The following is a 12,753-nucleotide window of genomic DNA, read 5'->3' as shown; positions in this document are numbered from 1 at the left end:
GAGCAAAGAAGGTTTAGTTGCACATAGGATCATTTGGGGCAGTTTTTTTGAGGGGTATGGATAGCAATTTTACTTATCAGGTCTTTTCTTAATGTTTATTTTTGAGAGAGAGTGTGTGTGAGCAGGGGAGGGGCAGAGAGAGAGAGAGAGAGAGAGAGAGATTGAGATTCCCAAGCAGGCTCCATGCTGTCAGCACAGAGCCCCTCGCGGGGCTCGAACCCACGAACTGTGAGATCATGACCTTAGCCCAAATAAAAAGTTGGACGCTTAACCAACTGAGCCGCCCAGGCACCCCTTTACTTATCAAGTCTTGAGGGGAGGGCACTCTAGTCAGGCAGTGAGGGGTTGGGGTGGCTCCAGATAGCTGGGGTGGGCAGTGGCACTGTTCAGCTTCCTCATGGGCACTCCAGCCAGACACAGAGCCCTTGTGTCAAGTGCACGTACACCTACGCTGTGAGGTGAGAGAGGGTCCAAGTGCAGGGTGGGTGCCGCCCTGAGCCTGTCTCAGCAGTACTGAGCTTTGCCTTAAAGCCGATGGATTTAATCAAACTATTGGTGGCGTGTATTAGTTATCTAACAGCGCATACAAACTACCCCAAACTTAGTGGCTGAAAAACAACAAAACTTAGTACCTCACAGTGTCTGCAGGTCAGAAATCTGGGTGCAGTGTAGCCAGGGCCCCTGCTCAGGGTTTTGCCCAGGCTGCGGGCATCTTGAGGCTCCACAGGGGTGGGTGCGATGCCAGGCTCATTCACGTGGCTGTTGGCACACACCAGTTCCTCGTGGGCTGTTGGACTGAGGGCCTCAGTTCCTCAGGAGCCATTATAGCAGCAGCCGAAAATGAACACAGGCTGTCTCAGAGGAGAAAAACGGGCAACAAATGTGCTTTAATGTAGGTAATTGGCTGATTTTTAAATTCAGCATCTTAAAGAATGTTAAATCTGATTTTTCAAGTCGTCTTCTTACCGAGAAAAGGCTACTTCCTTGGGTGTAAGTGGATAAAGGGGCAGCATGGTGGCTGTCCTCTGAAGAGCGACCACAACTCAATCCCTTCTAAAGTAGAAAGAATAAGGTTCATTTCTGTGTTACTAAAACCGCTGGACAGATGGGTTCCTTTCTTCTTTCTAAGACTTCTAGGGAAAGGGAGATCAAGCCTTTAAACGTAGGAAATGAAATGATACATGAAGTTGTGTGAACAAAAGTTTGTTTTGTTTTTTCTCTCCCTTCCTTGCTTCCTTGCTTTGTTTTCTATTCCCAGCCAAGGAATAGGTTCTTGATTTGGGGTTAGATGCTGTATGTTAGGTCAGTTAGGGTCTGTCCCTAACTGACAGAGCCACCCAGGCGCCCAGCCCCTTTGGAATTCTTAAAGCGTGTCTAGAAAACAAATAGGCATCAGTGCTACATAGTCAAAATATTTTACTGATTGGGACCATAAACTATAGTAAAATCAGAATTTGTAATGCAAGGCATTAAAGCTAAGGGTCCTACAAATGGTCTATAAAACAATATTTTTATTACAAGCATTATTATAATTATTTAATATTACAAGCAAGCATTGAAGTTAAAACTTCTTGGTTAGTAATTCAGCAAAAAAGATGGGAAGAGCGGATGAATTTTAATTCCCCTGAATAGCTTTTGCTAGGAGGAAAGGAAAGAATAACAAAGAATAAACATTTCCTGAGTACATGTGGTGGGCTAGGTACTCTAGAAGACTCACACTCAGATGGGGCCACTGATACTCAGAGAAGTAAAGTGACTCGACTTTAATAGAGCTAATAGAGCTATTCACTCGATTTGACCCTATTAACTCTATTTGAACTCCAGATCTTTTCGCTCTTTTTTGTTTAAGCTGTGCTCCCCCTCCCCCCCCCCCCCCCCCCCCGCCCCACCCCTTGGCCTTGCAATCACAAATTCATTCTTTGCTGGGATCAGGGAAGTTGTGTAGCTTGGGCAGTGAGCTCCCAGGGAAGAATGGAAAGCTCTGTCTTCCCAGTTCATGAACTTCGTATCTTAGTGGTCATACATGTCACTAGAAAGGGTAAGTGGCTCAGAGGAAGCCATGCTCTTGTGTATCAACTGGAAAGTCAACTTTCATCCAGAAAATAGTGGATTCTCTCCTCTATACACCAGCTTACAAGTTGGGAGGGCAGGACAACAGGGGAGAGAGTTCTACAGGGCCAGGGGTTAAATTAATAGGCTGCTCAGAAGGTCACAAGGCAACTCAGTAATTCCAAGCTTTATGTGAGTGTAACTCCAGGGAGACAGGTTTCCTGTTACAGGGCACATGGAGACCCAGATCTTGGCACAGGAAGGATGTCAGTTATATTCAGTGCACTGAAATCCCTAAATTTAGGTCTGCATTTCTCTCCGTAAGTATCCTCTTCTTCATGCTTGTGACTCTGAGAGTGAAGTCTTCAGGGCTTAGCAAACGATGCATTTCAAATAGAAATCTCCAAGGTGTGAGGCTGGCAGGCTAAGTCTATAAGTTAACCTTGTGGGGGGTGCCTGGGTGGCTCAGTCGGTTAAGCAATCGACTCTTCACTTTGGCTCAGGTCACGATCTCAGGTTGGGGAGATCAAGCCCCAGCTGGGCCCTGCCCTGACAGCATGGAGCTTGCTAGGGATTCTGTCTCTCCCTCTCTTCCCCGCCCCCGCTCACATGTGAGCACACTCTCTCTCAAATAAATAAACAAACTTAAAAAAATAAATCAGTTAATCAAGCTTGCAACTTTTTAGGAAGACCATAACCGGTAAGTAAAGACCCTAAGAATTTCTGGGAGGGTTGGGGGGAGATGGTGGTGTGGGGGTCTAGAGGAGCTTAGAGTCCATCCAGGATTTAATGGAAGGCAATATTAGGAGACAAAAGTCAAGAATCTAGGGCTTGGCTCAGGATCAGGGAATTAGAGCACTGCATAAACTGGAGAGCACGCTAACATGCAGATTCCTTGGCCTTGCTCCAGACTGAAGAGTATCTGGGATCGGGCTCCTTAGGTGATTCTGATGCCACCAGTCCATGTACTGGTATTTGCGCACCACTGGCTGCTGGTTGGTAATCAAGTGGCAGAACAATAAAAAAACGAAGACTTTAAAGAAAACTGTTGTGAGCCTCTTTCAGGAGAGGAGAGCACAAAGGACTCGCTTTGGGCAGGTCATCTGCTTCAGAAAGGGTCTAGCAACCTTAAGGGGGGTCCAGAAGGCAGTTAACTAGGGAAGAACAGGCAGAGGAGCGGATGGAGGTGAGAAAACACCGTGTAGATGAGCAGTCAGAGAGGAGCGAGTGAGCAGACTCAGTGTTGGTTTCCCAGCACATGCGCGCAAAGAGGGTCTCCTAAAGCTGAGCCTGAAGCCGGGAGACTCCTAAAGCCTTTCCCCCGGCAAACGCCACCTTCTGGGAGACGGGCGGGGCGACGTCATGACGTAACGGGGCGGGGCGCCGGGGGGAAGTGACATAAGAGGCGGTGCGGCCTGGGAACGGCGATCCGGACGCGGGCTGGCATGTCGCCTCTGAAGCGGTTTGCGCCTTTCTTTCGGGTTGGAAACCACTTGTTCAAAGGCCGCGGCTCCGGGGCGGCTGGAGGCACTGGAGTCCGTCAGTGAGTGTTGGCTGGGAGAGGGGCCCCGCCTGCTTCTAACGGAAAGCGCCCGTCTTCGGGACGCCCTCACCTTGACGCCGGGCACCTGGGCGGACCGGGTCTCTCCAGCGATCTCCGCCCCGAGGCATGCTGGGACTTGGAGTCCCGGTCCGTGACGTGGGGGCCAGGGAGAGCCGGGGGGCAGTGGGCGCCGGGGCACTGTCTGCTTGGCAGGTTTTCCACTGTGCGGGAGGCTGCTCCTGCCCCAGGGGAGCCTGCCTTTGGGAAATTCAGTTGAATATGGAGGCAAGCTGGAGCTGATCTGGAAGCGAGAACAGGAGTTGGGGGAGGCGAGGGCCTTCTGGCAGAGGAAACAACCTGTACGGCGTGTTTTGAAGCGTCAAGTGCGAGGCAAGGAGTGTCCGAAGTGCCTCGGGAGACCTTGGGACGTAGGGAGGGAATGTCCGCATGCCCGGCTGGAGGATTTCTAACGGAGGCGATAGCGATCCCAGCGAGGTTTTAATTAGATGTCACATAACCAGATTTTAATTCCATTCTGAATAGTTACTCTGGCTTCATTCAGGGTGGAGGATGAATTCTCTTAAGGTTGTGGAGGCGATCACCCAGGGAGAGTGCCGAAGGGTGAGAAGAGAGCCAAAAGTGGATGCTTGGGCAATATAGGAATGAAAAAAAAAAAAAAAAAAAAGATCTTATTTTTTAGAACTGTTTTGGGTTCACAGCAGAATTGAGTGGTAGGTACAGAGATTTCCCATAAGGCCCCTGTTCTCATGCATAGTCTCCTCCATTATCAACATTCCCTATGAGAAGACATTCCCTTTGGCAGAATCGATTGACACATTATCTCCGAATCCCATAGTTCGTGTTTGGGTTCACTCTCGCAACACCAGAATTAAGAGAATGAGCAATAGAGGAGTCACTCGTGAGGTAGCCCAAAAAAGTCAACTGGGAATCATAGTGCTGGGTTGCCAAGGGAGGGCACATCTGCCAAAAATGAATTGGTAGTGCAGAGATTCAGTACGAGCAGGACAGAAAGTAGAACGCCCGATTTTTACAGGTGATGTTCCAGGCCCCGTAGATCATCATCTACATTTTTCCAAGAGGCAGGGTAGGTAGTGGTTAAAAGCAGGATTGTGGCCTCAAACTGCCTCAATTCAAATCTCACCTCTGCCACAGTCTAGCTGTTTGGCCTTGGAAGTTTGTTTCTTTCTTTTTACTGTTTATTTACTTATTTTGAGAGAGAGAGCATGACCAAGGGAGGGGTAGAGAGGGAGAGAGAATCCCAAGCCGACTCTGCACTGTCAGGGCAGAACCCGATGAGGGGCTCGATCTCAACTAACCGCGAGTTCGTGACCTGAGCTGAAGTCAGGAGTTGCATACTTAACCCACTGAGCTACATAGGTGCCTGTCTTTAAAAAAAAAAAAAAAAAAAAATTAATGTTTGTTTATTTTGAAGGAGAGAGAGAATGTGAGCAGGGGAAAGGCAGAGAGAGAGGCACAGAATCTGAAGTAGGTTCCAGGCTGTGAGCAAGCTGTCAGCACAAAGCCGGACGTGGGGCTCAAATCCATGAACCGTGGGATCATGACCTGAACCACCCATGTGCCCCTCTTTTTTTTTTTTTTAAATGCTCTCTCCACCCAGTGTGGGACTCAAATTCATGACCCTGAGATCCAGAGCTGCGTGCTCTACCAACTGAGCCAGCCAGGCGCCCCAACTACCCACTTATTTCAAGTCATAGTTAAAACAACAGGTCACTGTGGCAATAATGAAATGTGGAGAGTTCCTGGTAGTGACTTTGAACTGTAATTCTCAAATATTATTTTAATGAATTTAACTGATGGGCCCTTGTATCTAAAACGTATCAAAGAGGAAGCGTGTTGTTACAATATATTGAATTCTCATCCCCATAGTTTGTTTGTAAAATGAAGTATTTATATGCATAGATAGGTCCTGAATAAATACTGTTAAATAAAATTGGCACATGATGGCATTACAGAAACAGTGTGATATATTCTTCAGGTCATAAAGCAATGATGCTTGAGGGAGCCTTTTATTTTTTATTTTTTTTAACGTTTATTTATTTTTTGGAGACAGAACAAGCAGGGGAGGAACAGAGAGATGGGGGAGACACAGAATCCAAGGCAGACTCCAGGCTCCGAGCTGTCAACACAGAGCCTGACGTGGGGCTCAAACCCACAAACTGTGAGATCATGCCCGTCAGCCGCCCAACTGACTGAGCCACCCAGGCGCCCCTTGAGGGTGCCTTTTAAAAGTAATATGTGGTCACTATTTAAAAACAAACAAAAAATCTATATTACTCAGCCATAAAAAAATGAAATCTTGCCATTTGCCACAACGTGGGTGGATCCAGAGTGTAATGCTAAGTGAATTCAGTCATAGAAAAAGACCATATTATTTCATTCATATGTGGAATTTAAGAAAAACAAATGAGCGAAGGCAGGGAAGAAGAGAGAGGCAACCAACAAACAGACTCTTAACCCTAGAGAACAAACTGATGGTTACCAGACAGGAGGTGGGTGGGGGGATGGGTGACCTAGGCGATGGGGATTGAGGAGGGCACTTGTGATGAGCACTGGGTGTTGCATGGAAGTGTTGAATTTCTATATTATACGTCTGAAACTAATATTACTCTGTATGTTAACTAACTGGAATTTAAACCAAAACTTAAGGGGTGCCTGAGTGGTCAGCCAGTTAAGCATCAGACCCTAGGTTTCAGTTCAGGTCTTGATCACGTTATGGGAGATAGAACCCCACGCTATCCGCTTGGGATTCTCTCTCTCCCTCTGCCCCTACCCTGCTCATGCTCTCGCTTTCTCTCAAAATAAATAAAATAAACTTAAAAAAAAAAGTTAATAAAAATTTAAATACATATGCAAAAATAGGAATCACCTCTTACACCATCCATTAATATTTTATGTAGAGCCTTCCAAATAGATGTGTAATATACTGGGTAAATATTTACATAAAAATGAAAATTTATCTCTTCAGTGTGGTATCATGCTGATGGGAATTCTAATTAAGAACTGTGTCTTTGATTCATAAAATGAGAAAATTATTAATGTTGTTCGTAGGCAGTATTTAAGAGCTTGGGCTTTGCCACCAAATAATCCCCCAGTGTTTTCATTTGTGAATATTAGTAACCATAGGCTCTGTCTATAGGGTTATGAACATAAATGATAATGCATATAAAATGCTTACTTTGGTGTTTGGCACATGGTAAACAATAAATGATGAATATTAATAACCTTTAACAATTAAAGGGAGAGGATAGGGGCGCCTGGGTGGCTCAGTCGGCTAAGCGTCCGACTTCAGCTCAGGTCATGATCTCAAGGTTTGTGAATTTGAAGCTCCCAGTTGGGCTCTTTGCTGACAGCCTGGAGCCTGCTTCAGCTTCTGTGTCACTGTCTCTGCCCCTTCCCTCCCTTTCAAAAACATAAGGAACATTAAAAAAATGTTAAAAGAGTAGGAGAGGATAATAAGGGTGGTGGGTAAGAATGTATAAGGAACCATAGCTCTAGTGATGTTCTCAAATCTACAGCACAGTTTGAAGAAATGTTAGTGCAGTTTTGGTACAGTTATTCATTTCTATGCTGCACAGAAGAGAATATTGTTTTACAAGCTGAGTCTTCCCTGAAATGAAATTTGTGAACACTGTACATTTTATATAGAAATTCTCTTTAAACTTCTGTATCATAGAATATGTATAGCTGCTAAATAGATCTTGACAATAACACCATTCAGTACAAATTATATTACGTTAGAGTCCACCTATAATAATTAAAATCTAACTGAATAAAAAGACTGCAGCCCTTAGGGATTGTGTCCCCCAGTTTATCAATATTGAAATGAAAACAAAAACCAGAAAAAGTTGTTTGGACTTACTGTTTTGAGGCTCTTTGCTCTGTTCAGAAGTATTAGCTTATTATTTATTTTTTTAAAGTAAACATTTGCTTTTATGTGTTAAAAAATTTTTTTAGGGTCATGAGTTCCGGCCTCACATTGGGTGTCAAGATTACTAAAAAAAATAAATAAACTGAGAAGAAAAAAAAAAAGGATTTGCTGAGTCGTCATTCCCATATAGTGGTCTTTTAATAAAGACTGTAATAGAGCAGAGGACATAATTTGCCTTTGAAATAGATGGCTAAACAGAACAAAATTAATTTGCCCATTTGTTTTGCTGGATCAGCTAAGTGACGTACTGCTGCAGGTTCACGTCCCTGGACTAAAACTTGAGGCCGGTATCCCATTATCAACACGTTCATATTTCTGCTGTAAAATACATGAATATTCACTAAAGGGAAATAATAATCTCATCAGTGCAGGCCAGTTTTTTGCTGCCAAACAAGTTTAAAAGCAGGCTTATGAAAAATGAGTTTCAAGGGACTGTGGAGGTCTGTCATCCTGTGTTTCATGGAGGAGATGAGAAATGTTAGATTTAGGGGCACCTGGGTGGCTCAGTCGGTTAAGCGTCTGGCTTCGGCTCAGGTAATGATCTCACGGTTTGTGGGGTCAGGCTCTGCGTCGGGCTCTGTGCTGACAGCTCGGAGCCTGGAGCCTGCTTTGGATTCTGTGTCTCTCTCTGTCTGTCTGCTTGTCCCTGCTTGTGTGCTTTCTCTCTGTCTGCAAAATAAATAAAACTTAAAAACAAAAACAAAAACAAAAACAAATGTTAGATTCAGTTTCTAGATTTAACTTTAAAATTTTGGATGATTTCATACTTTGAAGAGGCACCAAGCGGCGTAACATTTTGTTTTGTGTCATAGTGCCGGTGGCGGGGTGCATATCGAGCCTCGGTATAGGCAGTTTCCCCAGCTGACCAAGTCCCAGGTGGTCCAGGCCGAGTTCTTCAGTGGGACCATGTGGTTCTGGATTCTCTGGCGTTTTTGGCATGACTCGGATGCTGTGCTGGTAAGTGCAGGACAATAATTCTAATATATTAATAGAGTATTATAATTAATTAGATTGTTATTACTAATATATCAATAGCTTAGCTTTTTCATTTCCTGTCTGTAGACCATTTTGCTGTCTGGATATATCCCTTTACCATGTTGTCCTTGGGGACATGCAGAATCCTATTAACAAATGAAATACATGATCTCTGACCTTTTCTACCCACAGGTGTACAGGTTGGCAATCCATCTCTTACGGTTTCTGTTAGGTTGTCATATTCGGAAGGAAGACTAGAAACTAATTCTTTTACCTTGTGAACCAGGGGTTCCTTGGTGGGTTAAGTTTCAGACTTCAGTTGCTTTAAATGCTCAATGTCATCTAGTCTGTGCAGGGGCCCAGGGCAGCCAGATCAGGGTGGGAGAGATGTGGGCTAATTTGTCTTGAGAAGTTAGCTGCTGGTAACATTCTAACATGTTACTAGCCTCAACTGAGTTTTTATCACCTTTGCAGGACTCTGTTCTCCAGGAAATTAAACCTTTCCGCCGTTGAAATCTGTGCTCGTTGATCTAGATAGGAAAAAAATCTTCATACACAAATCTTTGATGCATTGGGTTGATTCGTGTCCCATTTCCCTTAGAACTCTGTGCTCTTGTCCCCCTGTAGGGAGTTGTTTGGTATCTGAATTGGCAGCACGTGGACACCCCTAGCTTGCTGTAGGTCCGCTGTCAGGCCTGTATGTGGCTGCTTGGCCTGAGACGATGATGCCACCAGAAATGCCCTGAGTCGGGACTGAAGATGAATGAGCCCACCTGAGGCTTCCAGATCTCCCGGCAGGATTGACAGGACACTTTGAGACGTTTTATTTTACCAGGGCTTTAACGCATTGTCGAGATGTGGGGTACCTTCTCCCAACCGTCCATCATGGATGCATACTGAAATGCTGGCTCGGGCTGCTGGCTCCAAAATGGGTAGGCTTTGAAGTTCAGGCCACAGCTCATATTGAACAGGTTGAAGAACAGTCGGATGAGCAAATAGTAAAGTAGTAGAATTTGTTCCTGTGGCATGTCAGGGTCTGTGTATAGGACAGCCTTAAATTTTTTTTCTTTTGAATTTAATTCACCGTATAGAATATATGTAGATTCTTTACCTTTTTTTGAACGGTTGTCCCCAGGGTCACTTTCCATATCCAGATCCTTCCCAGTGGACAGATGAAGAACTAGGTATCCTCCCTGATGATGAAGACTGAAAGTGTCGATTGAACTCTTTACAAGTGGGTATGCCCCACATTCCTTTGGAAACTTGTTTGCCTTGTGTTGATAAAAATGTTTTGACTTTATGATGGTCTTTCTAAAATCATGATGGGCAATTAACTGTATTGTGTCTGACTTCTGCCTTTAGTATTTTCATATTTGCTGTTTCCTCTTCCTTTTCAATATTTGTTTTAAAAAATTCTCTTTTCCTGAGTCATGTTATGATTTACGGTCCCATTTAGCCATCTTTTTTTTTTTTTTTTTTTAGTATTTGAGAGAGAGTGCAGGAGAGGCAGAGAGCGGGAGAGAGAATCCCAAGCAGGCTCTGCCCTCAGCACGGAGCCCATTGTAGGGTTCCGTCTCATGAATGTGAGATCATGACCTGAGCCGAACATGAGTTGAGCGCTTAACTGCCTGAGTCACCCAGGCGCCCGTATCTATTTATTGATCAAAGACTTTTCTAAAGTATCAACTCCACAGGGGGATTATAGTGGTGGATAAGCCAGGTACGGAGCTTGCAGTTATGTTTGTAGTTGCAGAAATACCATGTTCTACTCTGAGTGTTTAAGTATAGAAAGTTCCAGCTTATGAGAAGTGTTACGATATGGAATTGTGTGGAGATTAACCCCAAACAGTAAAAGGTTATGGTCCTTTCATTTTTCCAAATTAGGAATCAGAGTTTTTCTTAGTTTGAAAGGAAGGTTCTACTCCTAGAACCTTCAGGGGTTAAGACATTCTCATGTAACATGTTTTTTAAATCAATCATTGCATTAATAATTGCCAGCACTCAAAAGGCCTTGGAAATTGTTTTATTTATTTTCAGGAATTATTTTAAATGCTAGAAAGCATTAAATGAAAAATGTTCCCATTCCATCATACTATTAGTATTGCTATTATAATTTTAATTAGAAGTAGCTTATTGAGGGGCACCTGGGTGGCTCAGTTGGTTAAGTGCCCGGCTTTGGCTCAGGTCATGATCTCATGTGAGTTTGAGCCCTGCGTTAGGCTCTGTGCTAACAGCCTGCAACCTGCTTCAGATTCTGTGTCTCCCTCTCTCTGCCCCTCCCCTGCTTGCACCCTCTCTGTCTTGCTCTGAAAAATAAACATTAAAAAAAAATTTTTTTAAGGAAAAAAAGTAACTTATTGACATGAAAATTACAGCAGTTTTAGGGTATGTGGGGAGGAGAGGGAAAGGAAAAAAATGTCCCCCAAGGGCAGGTGGTTAAACTGTCTCACAGCTTGTTTTGTGTCTCTGGAGTTACCATGGGTAAATCAGGGGTCCCCGTTAGCAGGACCCTCCTTCCCTTTGGTAACGTGACTGCCAGCACAAACCTCCTCTTCTTACAGATTTCCCAGTATTCTCACACAGTCATTAACATTTTATTTTAAAGATGAGACTGTAAACCCTTTGAGAAGGTACTCTATAAGACTACTCTCATGATTGGTGCTCAGTGAATGCTTGAATAATTGAATAAAAGTTATGGATTTGAATTATTGAAAATAAAAGTACTTAAAGCTTTCTACTTTTGTTTCCCTGCAGGAGTCAGGCGAAAGTTTCAAGCGATTGAGGACTTCATATCGTACCTGAAAGTTGTACATTAAAGTGTTTTGGTCAACAGTGAGGAACTGAGTTATGGATGTTTCTGATAACGACAGCCACCCTCTATGGATTATTTCCTGTGCTCCCAACTGCTGTCCTAACTGGTTACAGGCCCCGTCACTGGATCCTCTGGGGTACCCCATGGTGTAGACAGACATTAGCTCCACTTCTCAGTGAGGAAATTCAGGCTCAAGGAGGTGAGGTAACTTTGCCTTGGGGTCACACGTTGATGAGTAATGACATTAGGCCTGGCCCTGCACTTAACTGCAGAGCGATACCGCCCTCCTAGTGAATGTTGTAGTCCTATGTATGTTGACAGTTAACGTGAAAACTCTTGCCATTTCTCTACTGCTGGTGTTTTCTTGCCTGACATACAGAGGTGAGAGGTTTGTGTGGTCCATTTCTTGTGTTTACATTATCGCTTGTGGGCTGGGCGGTGTTAAGTGGCCATTTGTGGACCTGAGATACATGTCTAACTAGGAATTCTTACGACAGGAGGAATGGGAGATACTGGTGAAATAGGATATTCCACTTTTTCTAAAATGTGTTTCGAAATACCTTCCAACTTTCTGTAGCATCACAGTTCTGATAGGACAGAATTTTCTTCTGTCCACAGATAAAAATCTGCAGTATAGAATGGCTTAATGATTTGCCCAGAAGCATAACTGTTCATATTTTTAATTTAGGTTTTTAACCACTGGAGTGTAGGCAATACATTGCTGAACAAGACTGATAAGATGATTTTTTTTTTTCATGTTTAAGGTTTTTTATTTATAGAGAGAGCAGGAGTGGGGGAGGGGCAGAGAGAGAGGGAGACAGAGAATCCCAAGCAGAGTCTGTGCTGCCAGCACAGAACCTGATGTGGGGCTTGAACTCACAAAACCATGAGATCATGACCCAAACCGAAACCAAGAGCCAGATGCTTAACCGACTGAGCCACCTAGGCATCCCAAGACGATCCGGTTCTTAAGGAACTTAAAAGACTTTAGGAAGGGAAGACAGACACAAATTGATTACATGAGATTTACTAAGTGCCCCGAAGGAAATGATGTTGGGTGATGTGCTACAGATCAGTAGGTGGGTACAGGTGGGTACTGATCTTTTGGGTGGGAGGCACCTGAACAAGTAGGAGAAACCATCTGTGTGAGGGTCTCAAGGGGAGAGTGCTCCAGGGACAAGCAGTCGCAAGAAACAAGGTCTAGGGTGGGACTAAGGTCACTATGTTTCAGGAGCACAAAGCCCGGTGGGGCTCCAGTAGGTGAGGAGACCAGGGGACTAGATGAGGTTAACAGGTCATGGTTGCAGGTTTGGATTTTATGTTCGAGGCAGTGAGAAGCCTCTGGCAGGCTCTAAACAGAAGTGATCCTTGGTCCTCAGGTGTCAGGAGTAGGCACAAAGGCAG

General features: G+C 44.3%; 1 protein-coding gene across 2 annotated transcripts; it reads left to right on the top strand.

Annotated features, from left to right (window-relative positions):
* Positions 1–3,431: 3,431 nt before the first annotated feature.
* Positions 3,432–11,373, top strand: NDUFB2 (NADH:ubiquinone oxidoreductase subunit B2). 2 transcript variants are annotated; one of them, XM_053217994.1, is made up of 4 exons: positions 3,432–3,592; positions 8,375–8,519; positions 9,673–9,775; positions 11,295–11,373. In XM_053217994.1, exons 1-3 carry the CDS (start codon positions 3,495–3,497, stop codon positions 9,745–9,747), a joined length of 318 nt encoding a protein of 105 aa, XP_053073969.1. In that variant the 5' UTR covers positions 3,432–3,494; the 3' UTR covers positions 9,748–9,775; positions 11,295–11,373. The 2 variants fall into 2 exon arrangements, with proteins under 2 accessions (XP_053073969.1, XP_014922550.2); XM_015067064.3 differs by having other exon boundaries at positions 11,292–11,373.
* Positions 11,374–12,753: the final 1,380 nt, after the last annotated feature.

This window comes from Acinonyx jubatus, chromosome A2 (genome assembly GCF_027475565.1).
Source record: "Acinonyx jubatus isolate Ajub_Pintada_27869175 chromosome A2, VMU_Ajub_asm_v1.0, whole genome shotgun sequence".
NCBI lineage: Eukaryota > Metazoa > Chordata > Mammalia > Carnivora > Felidae > Acinonyx > Acinonyx jubatus.
Note: the sequence above shows the minus strand (reverse complement) of the source record. Positions and strands in the feature narration are given on the sequence as shown.